The following is a 22,452-nucleotide window of genomic DNA, read 5'->3' on the forward strand; positions in this document are numbered from 1 at the left end:
ACCTGTGAAATTGAACAAGTTATGTGCTTTCAAATTACAATAGTGGCCAGGCACGGTGACTCATGCCTGTAATCCCAGAACTTTGAGAGGCCAAGGCAGGCAGATCACCAGGTCAGGAGTTCGAGACCAGCCTGGCCAACATGGTGAAACCCCGCCTCTACTAAAAATACAAAAATTAGTCTGGCATGGTGGTGGGTGCCTGTAATCCCAGCTACTCGGGAGGCAGAGAAACAATTGAACCCAGGAGGTGGAGGTTGCAGTGAGCCAAGATCACGCCACTGCACTCCAGTCCAGGTGACAGAGCAAGACTCTGTCTCAAAAAAAAAAAAAAAAAAAAGACAATAGTGGTATCAGCATAGGATATACATTCTCATTCCAAAAGGGAGAGGTAGGAAAGAAAGGAGTAACAGGTCCCAAGTAAGTCCAAAACCCAACAAGGCAAACATTAAATATTAAGGCTTGAGAATGATCTTCTTTGGCTCCATGTCCCATCTTCTGAACACACTAAGGTTCACCCAGGTGGGCTCACCCCCATGGCTTTTCTGGGCACAACCCATGGTCAGCAGGGTTTGGAGTCACGTGACTGTGGCTCTCCCAGGTTGATGTTGCATGTTGGTGGCTCTACCAATCTGGGGTCACAAGGGTAGCCCTATTCTCATGGCTCCATTAGACACTGTCTTAGTGAGGACTCTCTGCCAACTATATTGTACCTGGGCCCACTGGAGCCATACCTGGGGTGGCTGAGGGGCACTGCACCAGAATTTGTGGAGCAGAAATGTGAGGCAATACGAGGAAGTGGGCCCCAAGGTCCCACAAATGCCCTGGGCTCCTGCTTTGAAATCATTCTGTCCTCAAGGGCCCGGCACTTTGGGCTTGTGATGGGAGTGGCAGCCTTGAAGACCTTCAAAATACCTTTGGGGTTATGCTTCCATTGTCTTGATTGATAGCATCTGACTTCCATCTAGCCATACTAATCTCCTTACCAAACATTCTCTTGGTCACACTCCTGGTGTTCTCTCTCAACCATGCTTCTCATTCTTTACAACTTGACAAGGCTGAGAATTTTCCAAATCTTTAAGTTCTGCCTCTCTTTTAATTATAAATTCCATCTTTAATTCAATTCTCACTTCTCACATTTTATTACAAGCAGTCAAGAGAAGCCAAGCAGCTCCTTCAACACTTTGCGTAGAGATTTCTCCTGCAAATATCATATGAATACAATGTAACCAAGATTTTTTTTTCTTTTTGTCACTTATTAACTTACTTCTCTAGTTTCCACTGCCTTAGTCCTCATTTCCATCTGACACTTCACTAGAATGGCCTTTACTGTCCATATGTCTTTTCTTTCTTTTTTTTTTTTTTTTCTTGAGACAGGGTCTCACTCTGTTGCTTAGGTTAGAATGCAGTGGCACAATCATGGCTCACCGCAACCTCAACTTCCCAGGCTCAAGTAATTCTCCTACCTTAGCCTCTGAGTAGCTGGGACTACAGGCAAGCACCACCATGTTGGCTAGTTTTTTAAAAAACGTTTTTTAAAAATATAAATGGGGTCTCCCTATGTTGCCCAGGCTGGTCTTGGACTCCTGGGCTCAAGCTATCCTCCCACCTCAGTCCCTCAAAGTGCTGGGATAACAGCCGGGAGCCACCATGCCCAGGTTGCTGTCCATATTTCTGCCAACTTTCTGGTTCGTGACCACTTAAGTAATCTCTAAGAAGATTGAGGGTTTCTCTACAACTCTTCTGAGTTCTCACCAGAAATCGCCCTTAATGCTCCATTCATGGCAATACAGACTTTTTCTAGCCTCCTCCTCTGAACTGTTCCAGTCTCTGTCCATTACCAGTTCCAAAGCTGTTTTTACATTTTTAGGTATTTGTTACACAGTATTCCACTCCTGGTACTAATTTTCTGCCTCAATTTTTTTGGGCTACTATAACAAAACACCAAAGACTGGCTAATTTATAAAGAACAGAAATTTATTTCTCACAGTTGAGTCTGGGAAGTCCAAGATCAAGGTGTCAATAGATTCGGTATCTGGTAAGGGATTGTTCTTTGCTCCCAAGACGGCACCTTCTTACTGCATCCTTACGTGGCAAAAAGAGAAAAGGGATAAGCTCACTCCCTCAAGCCCGTTTACAAGGGCACTAATCCAATTTATTAGGGCAGAGTCCTCCTGACCCAATCACCTCCTGAAAGCCCCACGTCTTAATACTATTGCATTGAGGATTAGGTTTCAACATGAATTTTGGAAGGACACAAACATTCAAACCAGAGCACTCTCTATCCTGTTTCATAAGCTAGAAATCCAGAAGTTATCTTGAATTCTTTCCTCTCCCACTTCCCATATATAACCCATCATCAAATCCCATAAATCCACCTTCTTAAATCTCTCTCGAGCCTGTCACTTCTTACCATCTCCACTATGGTACCAACAAATTATTTTCACCTTTCAAATGATGTACTAAATAACCTCCTGACTTGGCCTACCCACCTCCACTGCCCCCTTCCCAATTTATTTGTCAGAACCATTTCTTCAAAAGCCAACCCTGATCACATCATGCCTACGCTTAAATTACTTCAATAGCTTCCCTTTGGTTTTAGGATGAAGACTAAAATCCTTAACCTGTCCTCCAGTGCCCTACGTGGTCTGGTCTGGTTCCCATCCTCCAGCCTCCTCTTGCTTCACACAACCTCCTATTTCTTTCTGTTTGAGCCACACTGGCAATCTTTCAGTCCCTGATGCATCCTTCCATCTACCTCAGGGGATTTACTGGAAGGCAGTTCCGGCATCAAAGGAATAGCCGAAGCACCAGGATAGGAGTCAGAACAGCACCAGGGACACAGATGGTAGGAGAAAAATAAAGTCTCATCAGGGCACCTATATGGGAAATATCAGCTCCATCATCCTTGCTTCACTATGCTTAAGATCCACAGTCCCAGAAGACAGTTCAATGGGTGTGGCTGACTTGGGTTACATGTCCATACCTCGGCTAGGAAACCTTGAATAGAAATCCCCATAAAGCTTTAAACAACCAGGAGAAAGTAATTCTCCAAGAGAAAATGGGCAGTTCTTATCGGAAGGAGGAAGAATGAATTCAGAGTGATCCAAAAATCAACAAATGTCCACTTAACATGTGTTCCCACTACCTGGAATGCCTTCCTGTATCCTCTTTGGTTAGTTAGTCCTACTCAATTTTCAGCATCCAACCCAGTTGTTCCTTCATTAGAGAAGCCTTCCCTCACCTTCCCGTGGGATCAAAGTTCTCTATTCTGTTATTTCATAACACCATTTCATAGTACTTGCTAGTGTAATTTTACATTTATTGGTGAATATTCTAATGAAATCATCTCTCCCAATAAGCTAAAGAGTCCATGAGAGCAGAACCCGTATCTGTTTGGTTCACTATGTTATCTCCAGTGCCAAGCACAGGGCCTGGCAAAGCAAAGACACTCAACAGACATTCATTTAATGTAAGAATCAAGGCATATTTTCCCCACTGATATGAATTATGCCACTGTACCCTTAGAAGGCTAACACAGGTAAATTTCTTATTTTTAATTTCAATAGCTTTGGGGGTACAGGTAGTTTTTGGTTACATAGATAAGTTATTTAGTGGTGATTTCTGAGATTTTGGTGCACTCATCACTCGAGCAGTGTACACTGTACCCATTATGTAATCTTTTATTCCTCAGCCCCCTACCAGCCTTCCCTCTGAGTCCCCAAAGTCCATTGTATCATTCTTACGCCTTTGTGTCCTCACAGCTTAGCTCCCACTTATAAGTGAGAACATACAGTGTTTGGTTTTCCATTCCTGAGTTACTTCACTTAGAATAATGGCCTCCAACTCCATCCAAGTTGCTGCAAATGCCATTATTTTGTTTTGTTTTATGACTGAGAGTATTCCATGGTTCACATATATCACATTCTCTTTATCCACTTGTTGGTTGATGGGCATTTAGGTTGGTTCCATATTTTTGTAATTGTGAATTGTGCTGTTTTAAACATGTGAAACACAGCTACATTTCTTTTCTTTTCTTTCTTTTTTTTTTTTTTTTTGAGATGGAGTCTCGCTGTATCACCCAGGCTAGAGTGCAGTGGCACAATCTCGGCTCACTGCAACCTCTGCCTCCTGAGTTCAAGCGATTCTCCTGCCTCAGCCTCCTGAGTAGCTGGGATTACAGGCATGTACCACCACACCAGGCTAATTTTTGTATTTTTGGTAGATACCGGGTTTCACCATGTTGGTCAGGCTGGCCTTGAACTCCTGACCTCGTGATCCATCCGCCTCGGCCTCCCAAAGTGCTAGGATTACAGGCATGAGCCACTGTGCCCAGCCACAGCTAAATTTCCAAATAAAAATTTTTGTTTCAAATTCATACTTTATTATATACATTTTATCATCTAATCTTTACAAGAATGCTGCAGGAACCCATTTTCTACATAAAGAAATTGCGGCACAGGGAGTTAGGAAGTTTGTTTAAGATCACATACCTGGTAAACAATCCATGACAGAGACAAACTCAGGTTCTATCTGATTCCAAAACTCAAGTTCAAAACTACTATGTGGTATCACCCCTCTGTAACACAAAGACCTTAAAGGTAGAACTCATTGATCTGTAAAATTGGCTTTCAAGTACGTTCATTTTCATGCAAATCTAGATATGCCCCATAAAAGTTAGTTTAACTTGTAAAATACTGATCTATAGAGAGAATAAAACTCTGGGCAGATGCAATTTTACAGATAATTTTAATGCTTACCAAACATCTTGCTTTTTCTCTCATTCATAGTAAGCGACTCTGGCATGAGTAAAGGAACAGAGATTGATGACATCATCATTAAGGTAACCTGCTCCCTAAATTTCAATTATAAATTATATTTACAGATTATAAAAAGTATTTCAATTTTTCCAAAAGAGCTTCACTTTTTCAGTGTTTTTTCTAAGTAATAAGGGAATGCTGAAATAACACAAAGAATGATTTCATTTCCCAGGACTTACTGGAGAAGAGACTGAGGCAGGATCAGCTATTGGGGAACATGGAACTCACTGGGAAAGGAAAAGCAAAACCCACAAATATAAGGAAGAGTGTTTCTTCAGGTCAGCTACAGCAATGAGGCAGCCAAGATGCTTGTAAGGGAACAGTAAGGATAATAAGGCAGTCTCTCATTTTCTCATGTATTGCATGCTGGAGTCCTCAAATCTGCTAAAGATTCAGCGACAGGTAACAGCAACAATTGCTATTTAATGATCATGGTGGTTTTCCCTAAAGGTCTCATTTTGTGGGAGGGGAAGCAAGGGGTGAATGTAAACTGACAGTACCACAACAGGGAACTAAGTCATCTAATATGTGTTCTAGATACATAACCAGGGTCTGACTGTTGTGGCTTTCTGTATTTAACGTGTAAGAGGTTGTGACAGCTCCCGGATCCTTTGAGAACACTGTGCTTTCAAAGCAGCTGGCTTGACTTTAAAGACATCTGGATCATAATACACAATACGCACAGGAGCCCTGAAACAGGGGAAAAAGAAATCGACCTGAAATAAGATGAACAGAGAAGGTAACTAATGTTTTTCAAGCATCCACTGTATGTTATGTACTATGATATTATCCCATTTTATTTTCATGACCTCCACTATACAGATGAGGAAAGACTCAGTTAAATGAAGTTGAATGAATTTACGGACAAATCCAGATTTGCATGTCTCTCAGATTCCAAAACCTTTTCTCTTTCCCCAGAAAGTAAATTCAGGAAGTTGCTTAGTCCTGAACTTGAGTTTTGGAATCAGACAGACCTGAGTTTGTATCCCCTATATATAATTTACCATAACATAATTTGACAATGTTAAAACAAGCCAGAGTATTCTCTGGTAGACTTAAGAAAATAAAATTTTTGAAGTTGGCCACTCTTAGCACCTTACCACCAAATAATAATTTTGTCACCAGGATAAAACCTTGATAATGCACTTGATCATATTCTTCTCTTTTCTTTATTTTTTATTTTATTGTATTATTTTTTTGAGACAGGGTTTCACTCTGTCACCCAGGCTGGAGTGCAGTGGTGCGATCTCTGCTCACTTCAACCTCCTCCTCCCAGGCTCAAGTGATTCTCCTACCTCGGCCTCTCGAATAGCTGGGACTACAGACGTGCACCACTATGCCCAGCTAATGTTTTTGTATTTTTAGTAGAGACGGGGTTTCACCATGTTGCCCAGTATGGTCTCAAACTCCTGGGCTCAAGTGATCTGCCTGCTTTGGCCTCCCAAACTGCTGGGATTACAGGTGTGAGCCAATGCATCCACCCTCTTCTCTTTAATGAACAGAGAATGAGCTTCATTTCATCTGATGGCAAATTTATTTTTTTTAAAGGATAAACACATTGTAGCCTTTTAAGCATGTCATTATATAAGACTAGCATATTTCCTTTTCCCTGAGCTCAAGACTTCCACAACTTTTTCTGCCTCTCCTAGGTTTTGCTACTGATGCTTTAAAAGAGGGATCAGATGTTATCCGTCAAGGTAACAAAATTAATTGAGGCTCAGGCAAGTTAAGAGGTCCTCCAAAAAATAAACAGAAATGAGAGGCAGTGTTTCTCTTTGTTAATTATGTATTCTTATCTATTTGAATTAGGCCATACACGTACATGATGCAAAACACTGGAAAAATACAAAAGCCTATTTACTGAAAAATAAGTCTTCCTCCTATCCCAGTTCCCTAGGCCCCAAAGGCAACCACTGTTACTAGCTTCTTGTATACCCTTCTGAGATACTATAGGCATATGCAAACAAATATATGGCCCGTGTCTTTTTTCATACATAAATTGCAACATATTACAGGCTGTGCTCTAGAACTTGTTTGACTTAATAATATATGTTAGATAAATAATTCCATACACATACTTATCAGACTGTCTCCTAGATCTTAAGTTTCTTTTTCTTTTTTCCTTTCTCTTTCTTAGAGCCAGGGTCTTACTCTGTTGCCTGGGCTGGAGTGCAGTGTTATAGATCACAGCTCACTGTAACTTCACTCCTGGGCTCAAGCAATGACTTCCTGCCTCAGCCTCCCAAGCTGCTAGAACTACAGGCACATGCCACCACACCTGGCTAATTTTTTGTATTTTTTTGAAGAGATGGGGTCTCACTTCGTTGCCTAGGCTGGTGTCAAACTCCTGGGCTCAAGTGATCTTCCCACCTCTGCCTCCCAAAGTGTTGGGATTACAGGTATGAGCCACCATGCCTGGCCAATTTTTTTAAAGAATTTTTTGTAGAGACAGCGTCTCACTATGTTCCCCAGGGTGGTCTCCAACTCCTAGCCTCAAGCTATCCTCCCACCCTGGTCTCCCAAAGCACTAGAATTACAGGTGTGATCCACCTGCCCCATCCTAGATCTAAGTTGCAATACCTAGTCCACTAACCTTTTAACTGCAGCCTTATGTTTAGGGTAAGAAGACCATAGATGTATCATAATAAATGTAATTCATTAAGTAAGATATTTTTGAAATTTTTTTCGTATTTCTACAACTCTTTTCTTTTGCCTTATTAGGTCAACTTTCTCCGTCTCCCCAGAATCCCAGCCTTTCCTGTCCCACTTTAGCCTGAAATTGACACACCTCTTATTTGGATTAGCTAGTTCCTGAATCCTGGGCGATGCTTTGGAATGAGTAGCAGCGTAAGATACTGGCCAGTGGGCATCACGGTCAGGTAGATAATCTTGATGAACAGACTTGGACTTCGCTAGAGCTATTGTTCGGGGGCTAGGTTTAGCTATCATGGCAGCAGGAGTTACCTATAGTGGAAACAAAGAGACACAAAAATATATCCCAAATTTTACATTTCTCTATGTCTACAGCTGTATCCCTACTTAAGTCACAATCGTTTCTCTTCTGGATTACTGCAACAGACGCATAACTGGTCTCTCTGCTTCCATCCTTGCTCCTGTACAATGCGGCCTTCCATGACAGTTACTGAGGGAGAGAGTGAACATGTAATGAGTGTGTTCTGTGAGCCAGACAGTGTTCTAAGCTTTACCTAAATCATTCCCACTTAATCATCACAATAACTTCATGAGCTAAGTACTTTCTAAAGCCCAAATCAGATCATATTGCTACCAGGCTTTAAACCCATCCTGGGCCGGGTGCGTTGGCTGATACCTGCAATCCTAGCACTTTGGGAGGCCGAGGTGGGCGGATCATGAAGTCAGGAGTCTGAGACCAGCCTGACCAACATGGTGAAACCCCGTCTGTACTACAAACACAAAAATTAGCTGAGTGTGGTGGCGTGTGCCTGTAATCCCAGCTACTTGGGAGGCTGAGGGAGAAGAATCACCTGAACCAGAGAGTCGGAGGTTGCAGTGAGCCAAGATCATACCACAGCACTCCAGCCTGGCAACAGAGTGAGAAGCTGTCTCAAATAAATAAATAAATAAACACATCCTATTGTTTCCCATTTTGCTAAAAATAATACTTAGGCTCAGCCAAGCACAGTGGCTTGTGCCTGTAATCAATCCCAGCACTTTGGGAGGCTGAGGTGAGCAGATCATTTGAGCCCAGGAGTTTAAGACTGGCCTGGACAAAATGGCAAAACCGCATCTCTACCAAAAAAAAAAAGAAAAACAAATTAGCTGGTTTACATTCCCACCAACAGTGTAAAAGCATTCCTATTTCTCCACAGCCTTGCCAGCATCTGTTGTTTCCTGACTTTTTAATAATCACCATTCTGAATGGTGTGAGACGGTATCTCATTGTAGTTTTGATTTGCATCTCTCTAATGATCAGTGATGCTGAGTTTTATTTTCATATATTTGTTGGCCACATAAATGTCTTCTTTTGAGAAGTGTCTGCAGCACTATTCACAATAGCAAATATCTGGAACCAATCCAAATGCTCATCAATGATAGACTGGATAAAGAAAATGTGGTACATACACACCATGGAATACCATGCAGCCGTAAAAAAGAATGAGATCATATCTTTTGCAAGGATATGGATGGAGCTGGAAGCCATCATCCTCAGCAAACTAACACAGGAACAGAAAACCAAACACTACATGTTCTCACCCATAAGTAGGAGTTGAACAATGAGAATGCATGGACACAGAGAGGGGAACAACACACACCAGGGCCTGTCAGGGGCAGGGGGTGTGTAAGGGGAGGGAGAGCATTAGGACAAATAGCTAATGCATGTGGGGTTTAAAACCTAGGTGACAGGTTGATAGGTGCAGCAAACCACCATGGCACATGTATACCTACGTAACAAATCTGCACATTCCGCACATGTATCCCGGAACTTAAAGTGAAAAAAATTTTTTTAAAAATAAAAAATAATAATTTTGAGCAAAAAAAAATTAGCTGGGCATGGTGGTGCACGTCTGTGGTCATAGCTACTCAGGAGGCTGAAGTGGGAGGATCACTTGAGCCCAGGGAGGTTGAGGCTGCAATAAGCTGTGATAGCACCACTGCTCTCCAGCCTGGGTGAGAGAGTGAGATCCTGTTTCAAAATAATAATAATAATTTTATATATATATATATATATATACACACACTTAGTGTATTCTATTTTCATACCGCTATGAAGAAATATCTGAGATGGGGTAATTTATTAAGAAAAAGAGGTTTAATGGAATCACAGTTCCATTGGGGAGTGGCTGGGGAGGCCTCACCATCATGGCAGAAGGCAAAGGAGGAGCAAAGGCACATCTTACATGGTGGTGGGCAAGAGAGTGTTGAGAGCCCAGCAAAGAGGGAAGCCCCTTATAAAACCATCAGATCTCATGAGAACTCACTCACTATCAGGAGAACAGCATGGGGGAACCACCCCCATGATTCAGTTATCTCCACCTGGTCCTTCCCTTGACATGTGGGATTATTACAATTCAAGGTGAGATTTGAGTGGGGACACAGAGCCAAACCCTATCACTTAGGCTCCTTCTGTGGCCTACAAGGCCCTACATGATCTGCCTGCTGCCCCACCCCTCTGACCTCATCTTCCTCCCCTCCTCCCCTTGATCCCTGTGATTCCAGCCACACAAAGCCCCTGGACCAGCTCCTTCCCTCTCAGGACCTTTGCACTTGCTACTTCTCCTTGGAAAAAAAACTTCCCTCAGCCTTGGCTTGGCTTCCTCCCCCTCACTCAAGTCTCTAGACTCATATATCACATTCTTCAAGGAGGTCTTCCCTGACCAGCCAAGACAAGTCAGCCTAATTACCCTCTTCTGCAGGACTTACTTAATCTTCTTCATAGCACATGTCAACACCCACATCAGCTCATTTATCACTTTGTTTATTGTCTGTATTTCTCCCCATTAGAATATAAGCTGCTCAAGGGGAATTACTTGTTTGCTAAAAGCTAAAATTGGCTCTGGCACATAGTTGGTGCTAAATAAACATATATTGACTGAGTCCTTTTGGTCTTACTTTAAAAACCACATCTACCAGATTGCCTTACTGTTATGTTGCTTTATTGGTAAAATATCTAGGATGACATCTACTATTCTCTTTAAAATGCTCACTCAAAAGAATTAGAGTGGGGCTAGCCATGATGGCTCACACCTATAATCCTAGCACTTTGGGAGGTTGAGGCACAAGGATCACTTGAGCTCAGGGGTTCCAGACAAGCCTGGGCAATATAGTGAGACCCCTGTCTCTACAAAAAAATTTTTAAAACTTGGGGGCACATGCCTGTAGTCTCAGCTGCTCAGGTGGCTGAGGTGGGAGGATCACTTGAGCCCAGAAGGTTGAGGCTGCAGTGAGCCATGATCGTGCTGCTGCACTCCAGCCTGGGTGACAGAGCAAGACACGACATTGTCTAAAAAAAACCACCACCACCACAAAAAAACAAACAAAAGAATTAGGGTGGACAGCTAACACCACTCTCATTAGTCTTGAAAGTGTTCTGCATTGCACTGGTGCAGATTTGTTTCGGGTTCTAAGACTATGATTTTCTGCAGTGGTATTCCTTTTTTCTAAAGACCTTAAAAAATAAAATAAACCCAAACAATCCTAGCAATTAAGGAAAGATCTGCATTACTTCCCTTTTTACATACCAAAAAAACTGAGAATAAAGTCATTTGACTGACAGCCACAAGTCGCTTTAGTAAACTTAAGACACTCATTCAAGGGTTTCTGATTTCCAGAATGGTTTTCTTTCCTAATAGAATTCCGTATTAAATCCTCAGTTTCCTTGAAACAGGGTGAAACTGGTCCCACCTCTTTTGGCAACATGATCATTAGATATTTTTTGAAAACCCAACTGGAATAGGGCACCAAGTTGGCACTGCAATTGATGGTGGGGAATGTCAAGGATGAAGAGGGAGGGAAGCCATCGAAGGTTCCAGGCTCTGTGCTGAGTGCCATGACTTACCTGTTATTGCTCAACACAGCAGACCACTCAGTGAGGATGGCTATCTCCAGAATTCTCTAGCTCACCTTGCTCCACCCAACTTCAAGTGCATCCCAACTTTAGTACTTTGGCATGTACTCTTCTCTTTACTGGAATATTCTTCTAGATCTTCACTTGGTTGACTCCTTCTTATCAGTCAGGTTTCAGTTCAAATGTTCCTTCCTTAGAGAGGCCTTCACTGACTACCATAGGCAAAGTATCTTACCACCCCGCCCCATAGTCATTTGTTTTCTATGTTATTTTCTTCATAGCATTTAGCATGATCTGACATTACCTATTGACCAATTTATTGTTTGTCTCCCCTGATTAGCATAGAGCTCCAAATTGTTCACTGGGATCACTGCCTGGCTCACAGTAGGCATCCAAATATTTGTTGAATGAATAAGGCTCAGGAAGGTTGTCCCAACATCACAGAGCTTGTAGTGACGAGGCTGCGATTTGAATCCAGCTCCAAAACTGAACTCCAAAGCCCACGCTCTTGGTGCTCTACTCTTTTCCCTCTCTCCCTATCATGTAGCTAGTCTCTCTTCCTGCCACAGACCACTCTTCCCAGATTATCTTTTCTAGTGACTTTGGGCTATGCCCTGTAGAGGCAAAATAGCACCCTAGGAGCAGCCAAAAAGTGAGCTGAAGGATACCAAGGTAGTTATGGCTTACAGGAAGGATGGGCAGTTCACTTCTTTGTCTTTCATAGCACACACCCTCTAACTTGATCCTTGGGTGGGCAAGCTCTACAATTCTTGGAGTTGCAATCGCGCTCAGGGTAGAAAGTGAAATCTTGGTTTGCATCTAGGGGAGAAAAATAAAACAGTACTTGTAAGCATCAAATAATAAACACTATCTAGTTCAAGATTACAAAGTATGATTTGACCTCTGGGCCAGACTTCTCAACACTCCAGCAGAAAGGGTGGGAATCTTGCAGTAACCTATATAATCACAGCTGAAAGGATCAATTTCTATCTTTCTCAAACTAGATTGCATGGATTCCAACGCAGCTTTTCAAGAACTTAACTGTTAAACTAAAGACATTGAGGCAATAGCAAATAACTGATTCAGAGATAAATAGTAATGATAAACTCAGCCAAGAGGCCAGGCTCAGCCCCACCAAAAGAGAATGCTATAAAGCAGTGGTCCCCAACCTTTTGGACACCAGGGACCAGTTTCATGGAAGACAATTTTTCCATGGACAGTGTTGGGAAAAGGATGGTTTGGGGATGAAACTGTTCCAACTTGGATAATCAGGCATTAAATTATCATAAGGAGAGCACAACCTAGATCCTTTGCATGCACAGTTAACAATAGGGTTCACGCTCCTATGAGAATCTAATGCTCACTCACCCTCCTGCTCACCTCCTGCTGTGCTGCCTGATTCCTAACAGGCCACAGACCGGTATTGGTCCACAGCCTGGGGGTTGGGGAATCCCTGCTATAAAGGGTGACTTAGCTTTGTTCGTAATTATTTTTGCCTTTTGGGAATTGGGGCTCATATTATCACAAATCACCATGCTTAAAGTGAATTTAAGTGTCTCTCTTCTAATTGGAATAGATAAGAAAAAGAAGCCAAAGCAATAAGCAGAACCATACATCTCCCCACTAGACTCCCAAGTTATTCTTCACTATCTGAATTGTGGAAATTTGTCCAAATTACATGGTCTTCTATTTAAACTACTTGTATTCAAAATCAAAGCTTACCACAAAACTTTGAAGGAAAATATAATCAATAACTGGAAATAAAATGGGGCTTTAACTGTGGGTTAAATGGTGATGATTATTATTATGATGATACTAACACTGACAGTGTTTCACATGTTTTGTGTATTATTAGTCTTGTGTATTAGTCAAATTTTACATGTTTTGTATATTAATCAAATTCCTTTTTGTGCTATTTAATTCATGATGATTATGATGATGACACTAACACCGACAGTGTTTCACATGTTTTGTGTATTAGTCTATCCTTGCATTGCTATAAAGACCTACCTGAGACGGGGTAATTTGTAAAGTGAGGTCTTGTTGGCTCATGGTTCTGCAGGGTGTACAGGTGGCATGGCTGGGGAGGCCTCAGGAAATTTACAATCATGGTGGAAGGGCAAAGGGGAAGCACATCTTACATGGTGGGAACAGGAGACAGAGCAAAAGCGAAGGCGCTACACACTTTTAACAACCAAATGTCCTGAGAACTCACTCACTATCACAAGAACAGCAAGGGGGAAATCCACTCTCATGATCCAATTACCTCCCACCAGACCCCTCCTCCAACACTGGGGATTATAATTCTACATGAGATTTGGATGGGGACACAAATCAAACCATAACATATTGAATCATTTATTCATCACCTCGGGTATCATTTTTATTTCTAATTCTCTAAGACAGAAACCAAGATATTGTGAGATTCATTAATTGATTTAAGTTTACATAGTAAGAGGTAGAGGTAACATTCAAACTGAAGATCCTACCTCTTTGTACGACACAACAAAGTACTAATTAAACATTTTAAGCATTTTAAAGCATGAATAAAGCTTTCTCTCCTCTCAGCCTCTGGGAAAATGAAAGAAATATATGACAACCATTGCTTTCAATTAAGGCTTACGATCTAAAAAGACTTAAAATAATCATGTACTTATTCAAGTTATTAAACAAATATTTCTTAGTCAATTATAGTATTAAGACACATACTATAGGGATAATAAGATACAGTTCCTTTCCTTAATGTAATTTTCAACTTAGAAAGAACCACAAGGCTGGGTGTGGTGGATCATGCCTGTGACATCAGCAGTTTGGGAGGCTGAGGCAGGAGGATGGATTGAGCCCAAGAGCCTTTTCAGATAACTGTGGATATTCTTCCTTGATACAACTTGAAAAATGCTAGTTTCTTAAATGGTAGCTGCAAAAAGTACCATTTGAAACTATGTGAATGAACTTTTTATACTTCATTACCTTACAATCCATTTGCTTATCTTGCACATTGAATGAACCTTTTAGCCATGCATAATTTTGAACTTAATACCTAGGTTTCACACCAGGGATGCAGGAATGGTTTAACACATGCAAGGCAATAAATGTGATACACCACATAAACAGAATTAAAAACAAAAATCACAAGATCATCTCAATAGATGCAGAAAAAGCATTTGACAAACTCTCTAAAACTCTCCAAAATCCAGCAAACTCTCAGCAAAATCGGCATACAAGGGACATCACTTAATGTAATAAGAGCCCTCTATGACAAACCCACAGCCAACATAACACTGAATGGGGAAAAGTTGAAAGCTCTCTGAGAACTGAAACAAGACAAGGATGCCCACTCTCACCACTCCTCTTCAGCATAGTACTGGAAGTCCTAGCCAAAGCAATCAGACAAGAGAAAGAAACAAAGGGTATCCAAATCAGTAAAGAGGAAGTCAAACTGTTACTGTTTGCATGACATGATCGTTTACCTTGAAAACCCTAAAAACTCCTCCAGAAAGCTCCTAGAACTACTAAAAGAATTTGGCAAAGTTTCTGGATACAAGATTAATGTATACAAATCAGTAGCTCTTCTATGCACCAACAGTGACCAAGCAGAGAAAAAAATCAAGAACTCCACCACTTTTACAATAGCTGCAAAAAAACAAAAAACAAACCCCCCTGCCACACACACAAAAACAAAAACAATAACAACAAAAAAAACCTGAAACAACAACAACAGCAAAAAACCTTAGGAATATACCTAACCAAGGAGTCAAAAGACCTCTACAAAGAAAACTACAAAAACACTGCTGAAAGAAATCATAGATGACACCAACAAATGGAAACACATCCCATGCTCATGGATGGGTAGAATCAATATTGTGAAAACGACCATACCGCCAAAAGCAATCTACAAATTCAATGCAATCCCCATCAAAATACCACCATCATTCTTCACAAAATTAGAAAAAACAATTCTAAAATTCATATGGAACAAAAAAAGAGCCTGAATAGCCAAAGCAAGACTAAGCAAAAGGAACAAATCTGGAGGCCTCACGCGACCTGATTTCGAACTATACTATAAGGCCATAGTCACCAAAACAGTATGGTGCTGGTATAAAAATAGGCACATATGCCGGGTGCAGTGGCTCACACCTGTAATCCCGGCACTTTGGGAGGCCAAGGCGGGCAGATCACTTGAGGTCAGGAGTTCGAGACCAGCCTGGCCAACATGGTGAAATTCTGCCTCGACTAAAAATACAAAAATTAGCCAGGTGTGGTGGTGGGTGCCTGTAATCCCAACTACTCAGGAGGCTGAAGCAGGAGAATCACTTGAACCTGGGAGGCAGAGATTGCAGTGAGCTGAGATTGTGCCACTGCACTCCAGCCTGGGTGACAGAGCAAGACTCCATTTCAAAAAAAGAAAAAAAAATAGGCACATAGACCAATGGAAAAGAATAGAGAACCCAGAAATAAGCCCAAATACTTGCAGCCAACCGATCTTCAACAAAGCAAACAAAAGCATAAAGTGGAGAAAGGACACCCTATTCAACAAATGGTGCTGGGATAACTGGCTAGCCACAAGTAGGAGAATGAAACTGGGTCCTCATCTCTCACCTTATACAAAAATAAACTCAAGATGGATTAAGGACTTAAACCTAAGACCTGAAACTATAAAAATTCTAGAAGATGGCCAGACATGGTGGCTCACGCCTGTAATCCCAGCACTTTGGGATGCTGAGGTGGGCGGATCACCTGAGGTTGGGAGTTTGAGACCAGCCTAACCCATACGGAGAAACCCCATCTCTACTAAAAATACAAAATTAGCCTGGCATGGTGGTGCATGCCTGTAATCCTAGCTACTTGGGAGGCTGAGGCAGGAGAATCGCTTGAACCTGGAAGGCAGAGGTTGCAGTGAGCCGAGATCACGCCATTGCACTCCAGCCTGGGTAACAAGAGTGAAACTCCATATCAAAAAAAAAAAAAAAAAATTCTAGAAGATGACACTGGAAAAACCCTTCTAGACATTGGCTTAGGTAGCGATTTCATGACCAAGAACTCCAAAGCAAATGCAATAAAAACAAAGATAAATAGCTGGGACTTAATTAAACTAAAGAGCTTTTGCACCGCAAAAGAACAGTCAGCAGAGTAAACACACAACCCACAGAGTGGGAGAAAATCTTCACAATCTATAAATCCGACAAAGGACTAATATCCAGAATCTACAACGAACTCAAATCAGTAAGAAAAAAACAAACAATTCCATTAAAAGGTGGGCTAAGGACATGAACAGACAATTCTCAAAAGAAGATATACAAATGGCCAACAAACATATGAAAAAATGCTGAACATCACTAATGATCAAGGAAATGCAAATCAGAACTACAATGCGATACCAGCTTACTCCTGCAAGAATGGCCGTAATCAAAAAATCTAAAAACAGTAGATGTTTGTGTGGATGTGGTGATCAGGGAACACTTCTACACTGCTGGTGGGAATGTAAACTAGTACAGCCACTGTGGAAAACAGTGTGGAGATTCCTTAAAGAACTAAAAGTAGAAGTACCATTTGATCCAACAATCCCACTGCTGGCTGTCTACCCAGAGGAAAAGAAGTCCTTATTTGAAAAAGATACTTGCACATGCATGTTTATAGCAGCACAATTCAGAATTGCAAAATCATGGAACCAACCCAAATGCCCACCAATCAACAAGTGGATAAAGAAACTGTGGTACATGTATAGGATGGAATACTACTCAGCCATAAAAAGGAATGAATTAACAGCATTTGTAGTGACCTGGATGAAACTGGAGACGATTATTCTAAGTAAAGTAACTCAAGAATGAAAAACCAAACATTGTATGTTCCCACTGATATGTGGGAGCTAAGCTATGAGGACGCAAAGGCATAAGAATGATACAATGGACTTTGGGGACTTGGGGGGAAGAGTGGGAGGGGGCTAAGGGATAAAAGACTACAAATATGGTGCTGTGTAGACTGCTTGGGTGATGGGTGCACCAAAATCTCACAAATCACCACTAAAGAACTTACTCATGTAACCAAATACCACCTGTACCCCAACAACTTATGGAAAAAATCACAAAAAAAGAAAAAAGTTGAATGAAGAAGTCAATCAATCAATCAATGGACCAAGGAAGAATGGATAGAGTACAATTGTTTTATGCACTGTAAAATGAGTAAGTTGAATGAAAATAAAGTGTAAAAGGTAAATTTATAAAATAAACATTTTAGGGGCAGCTTTGTAAAAAAAATTATTTAGGGCTCTTAAAATTAATTGTTAAAAACTGCTGGAATTATAAATAAAATAATAAAACTTGCAAGCCAAACTTAAAAGCCTAAGAAAAATCAACTTTTAAATTTGAAAATTTAAAAAATGAGATTATTGATTATTTATAGCATACCTCTAAGCAGTCTTTTTTTGCATATAAAATCCATGCTCAAGGATACCTAAAAAGCTTACATCATTGGGTGTGGCAGTTTTTTTTAAGTGCCTATAAATTTTTTGACACTTCTCTCAACTGGGAGGTGGGGTTTGTGTCCCTGCCCCCTTGAATCTGGCCAGACTTGTAACTACAACAATAAACAGAGTATGACTGCTGTAACGTTATGTGACTTCTAAGGCCAAGCCATAAAAACCATGCAGCTTCCACCTGTTCTCTCAAAATATTCACCCTTCAGACACTCCATATTAGTATATTCCTTCTCAGAACAGCTCTCCTGACAAGAAAGGTCTAAGCCACATGGAGAGACCATATGAAGGAACTCCTATAGATAGTCCCAACTGAGTCTATCTAGCTTTTAGATTATCCCAGCCTGGGCACCACACACAGGTGTTATTGTGGACTGACTTTGTGTCCCTCTGAAATGCACGTGTTGAAGCCCAAACCCTCAGTGACTGAATTAAGAGGTGGGGCACTTTGGGTAGTAATTAGATTTGGATGAAGTCACGAGACTGGAGCCCCACAATAGGATTAGTGTCATTATAAGAAAAGGAAGAGAGACCAGAGATCTTTCTCTCTGAGAACCTACAAAGAAGAGGTCATGTGAGTATACAGCAAAATCGTGGTTGTCTGCAAGGCAGGGAGTGGGCCCTCACCAAGAAAAGAATATGCCAGTATCTTAATCTTGGACTTCCCAGGCTCCGGAACTGTGAGAAATAAATATCTTTTGTTTAATTTACCCAGACGATGGTTTTAGGTTACAGCAGCCCAAGCTGGCTAAGACAAGTGTAAAGGAGCCTCCAGATGATTCCAGCCCTCCACCATTTCAGACACCCAAGGCATTACAGATTTCCCAGCTGAGGCCCCAGACGTCATGGAGCAGAGAAAAGCCATACCTGTTTGCCCAGTCAGAATTTCTCAGTCATAAAATCCTTGAACATAATAAAATCATTGTTGTTTTATGCCACTAAGTTTGGGGTGGTTTGGCATAAAGCAACAGACACCTAGATGAGAACTTTAAGCCTGGGTTCTTTGTATTGGTTTTAGATTATCTGGAGTTTGTTTTCCAAACTGATTAGATTTAAAGGCATTAATGATCCTATTGCTAGTGGTGAAAAAAAGTACACTGTAGTCCATTGCATGCAGTGGCAAAACAGAAAGCAAGGCTTTGGGTGATGAAGCAGCTGCTGCAAGCAAACATTTTAGTGAAATAAATAAGTGCAGTAGGATTGCTTGGTTGCTTCTAAGTGAACTGAAGAACTTGAGAAAAGAAAATGGTAAGTTCAGGCCTTTAAAAATCCAACTGTAGGACAGGTGCAGTGGCTCACACCTGTAATCCCAGCATTTTGGGAGGTCAAGGTGGGAGGATCGCTTGAGCCCAGGAGTTCAAGACTAGCCTGAACAACATAAGAAAACTTTGTCTCTACAAAAAAATGTAAAAATCAGCTGATTGTGGTGGCATGCACCTGTGGTCCCAACTATTCAGGCTGGGGTAGGAGGATCACTTGAGCCTGGGAGGTCAAAGCTGTGGTGAGCTGTGATCACATGACTGCATTCCAGCCTGGGTGACAGAGTGGGACCTTGTCTTAAAAAATAAAAAAATAAAATCCCATGGTAATGTCCACGTACAGAACCAGAAAGCTTCTATGACTTCCCTAAAATTTTGAAAGCCTTATCTTCTAACAGCACAGGGCTGAACATTCTGAAAACCAGACCCAGAATCTAATTTTGTGAGTGGGTGAATTATAGTGAAAATTGAATTTCCAAATTTGAACAGTCTTTTATATTAAAGTTAGAGCAATGATTGGACGAGAGTGGGCCTTGAACATTGGAATGGGGATATATGGGCAGATTCCAATGAAGCTGGGGACTTTAAACCCCAAAATACTGCTGAGCCTCCCTTGCTAGTAGAATCAACCTTTCCTCTATCTGAAGAGGTTAGACCCTCCCTGCCTAAAGAACCCATAGAGGCTTCCCCTATCATAGACATATTCCAGGGAACTGCTGACTTGCCCCATTATATCTCATTGCTTCTAGATGTATAACCAGACTCAAGTCCCAGCTGCCATAACAGCCTTCCACAGGCTTCTCCACCAGTTCCCACAATTGCTGAAGGGCTAATCTCTATAATAAATCCTGTATTCTACATCATCCATAGTGGTTCTGCTTCTCTGATCCAATCCTGACTGATACATTAGGCATGGAGGAAAGAGTCAGAAAAGTTCATTTGATAAGAGGGAAAAATAAACAGGAAGAAAGGAAAACACATCTAGAAAAAGAGAGTAGGCAGCATGTTACAAGTCAATCGGAACTGTTTCTTCCACAAGGGCACACTTACTTTTTTTGAAGGATGATAGTTTGGGTCTGTGCCTTTGGCTACTGAGAGTTGTAATATCCGGGGAGAAGGATCAGAGATTCGAAGAGAATCTCTTGCTGAGTTATCACTGAAGGGTCTATATGCAAATGGAAACATGAAATATTATAACAGTTGGATGGAGAAACAACAATTGGATTTTCCATGGCTACAATCAACTTCTAATCGATTATATACACTGCTTCTATCTTAGGAACATCTATCCCACAGTCATGCTCTTTCTATCAGATTGGTGTTTCTTAAAATTTTTTTACTATGATCCACAGTAAGAAGTACATTTTTGCCAGCACAGTGGCTCATGTCTGTAATCCCCAGCAGGCATCCCAACATGTCTGTAATCCCTCTGCCTTGAAAGGTGGAGGTGGGAGGATTGCTTGAGGCCTAGAGTTTGAGACCAGCCAGGCAAACATGGTGAGATCCTGTCTCTACAAAAACTAGAAAAATTAGCCAGGTGTGGTGGCATGTGCCTGTAGTCCCAACTACTTGCAAGGCTGAGGTGGGAGGATCACTTAAGCCCAAGAGGTCAAGGCTGCAGTGAACCAAGATTGCACCACTGCACTCCAGCCTGGGTGACAAAGTAAGACCCTAGTCTCAAAAAAAAAAATAGTAATACATTTTATACTGTGATACAGTATATGTAAATGTGTTTGTGTATCTGAAACCAAAATTATTATGAAATAATACCCTATACAATGCATTCTAATTTTTAAATTTTAATTTAATTTCATTATGAAAAAAACTGAAATTGATTTTATGATCTGTTATGAATGAGTTGTGACCTTCATTATGAAAAACACTTCATTTTATACCAATTCCTCCTCTTAAATCTCTGAAATAAAAATTCCAGTCACTACTGAGGGCCCCTCTGCAATGGCCAGTCTCCTCTGTAGTATGATTTGAGATAGTGCTGGTCATAACTGCCAGCCACTTGGCCAATTTTCATAGGCTGTTCCCTACATATTTCTTTCCCTAATCAAAAACCTACCAATGAAATGACAAACCTATGAGCCTAATATGGAAAATATTTTTTTTCTCAAATAAATACATGATTACTCTCTAGACGTAGACTATTAGTTTGGGTTTTGTTTTTTTTGCTGAGATACAATCAACATACCATAAAATTTACCCTTTTAAAGTATACAATTCAGTGGTTTCTAAAATTTTCACAAAGATATGCAACCACCACCACTATCTAATTTCAGAATCCTGGGAACCACTAATAATCTACTTTCAGTCTTTATGGATTTGGATCTATGGATTGGCCTATTCCGGAATTTCTTTTTTTTTTTTTCTTTTTTTTTTTTTCAGATGGAGTCTCACTCTGTCATCCAGGCTGGAGTGCAGTAGCACTATCTGGGCTCACTGCAACCTCCGCCTCTTGGGTTCAAGCGATTCTCCTGCCTCAGCCTCCCAAGTAGCTGGGATTACAGGCACACGCCACCATGTCTGGCTAATTTTTGTATTTTTTAGTAGAGATGGGGTTTCACCATGTTGGCCAGGCTGTTCTCGAACTCCTGACCTCAAGTGATCTGCCCACCTCTGAGCACCTGCCCAAAGTGCTGGGATTACAGGTGTGAGCCACTGCACCCAGACAGGAATTTCAAATAAATAGACTCATACAAATATGTAGCCTTTTGTGTCTGCCTTCCTTCACTTAGCATGTTTAGAAGATTCATGTATCAATACTTCATTCTTTTTTATGGCTGAATAATATTCCATTATATGGATTGCCACATTTTGTTTATCTATTCATATCCATTGATGAACATTTGAATTGTTGCCAGTTTTTGGCTATTATGAATAATGCTGCTAGGAATATTTGTGAACCAGTTTTGTGTGAATGTATGTTTTTAATTGTCTTGGGTACATGTCTAGGAGTCTAATTGCTGGCTTACATAATAACTCTATATTTAACATTTTGAGGCACTGAAAAACTGTTTTCTATATCAGTTGCAGTATTCTACATTCCCACCAGAAATGTATAAGGGTTTTAATGTTTCCACATCCTCAACGACATGTTTTTTTTTTGTTGATTTATTATTTCTTATCATTATCCCTGCCATTCTTGTAAGTGTGAAGTGGTATCTCATTGTGATTTTAATCTGCATTTCCAGGAAGGCAAATGATGCTGAGCATCTTTTCATATGTTTCTTGTCTATTTGTATATCTTTTTGGGGTAAACGTCTATTTAAATCCTTTGCCCATTTAAAAAATAGGGTTATTTGTCTTTTATTGTACAGTTTTCAGGATTACTTTTATATATTCTAAATATTA

At 40.8% G+C, this 22,452-nt stretch overlaps 1 protein-coding gene across 5 annotated transcripts in view; it reads right to left on the minus strand.

Moving 5' to 3' along the window:
• Positions 1-1,998: 1,998 nt before the first annotated feature.
• The window catches only part of SPMAP2L (sperm microtubule associated protein 2 like), a 75,796-nt gene continuing 55,342 nt past the window's right edge, over positions 1,999-22,452 (minus strand). For 4 of the 5 annotated variants that reach the window (XM_063610448.1, XM_063610451.1, XM_063610450.1 and 1 more), the window contains 5 exons: positions 20,143-20,257; positions 12,049-12,180; positions 7,606-7,781; positions 4,491-5,507; positions 1,999-2,082 (listed from right to left, as the gene is read on the minus strand). In XM_063610448.1, coding sequence (XP_063466518.1) covers positions 5,393-5,507; positions 7,606-7,781; positions 12,049-12,180; positions 20,143-20,257 — 538 coding nt within the window. In that variant the 3' untranslated portion in view covers positions 1,999-2,082; positions 4,491-5,392. Of the gene's footprint in view, positions 2,083-4,020; positions 5,508-7,605; positions 7,782-12,048; positions 12,181-20,142; positions 20,258-22,452 lie in introns of those variants that run through there. The other variant, XM_063610449.1, reaches the window with a different exon arrangement.

Source organism: Symphalangus syndactylus, chromosome 10 (assembly GCF_028878055.3).
Source record: "Symphalangus syndactylus isolate Jambi chromosome 10, NHGRI_mSymSyn1-v2.1_pri, whole genome shotgun sequence".
Taxonomy (NCBI): domain Eukaryota; kingdom Metazoa; phylum Chordata; class Mammalia; order Primates; family Hylobatidae; genus Symphalangus; species Symphalangus syndactylus.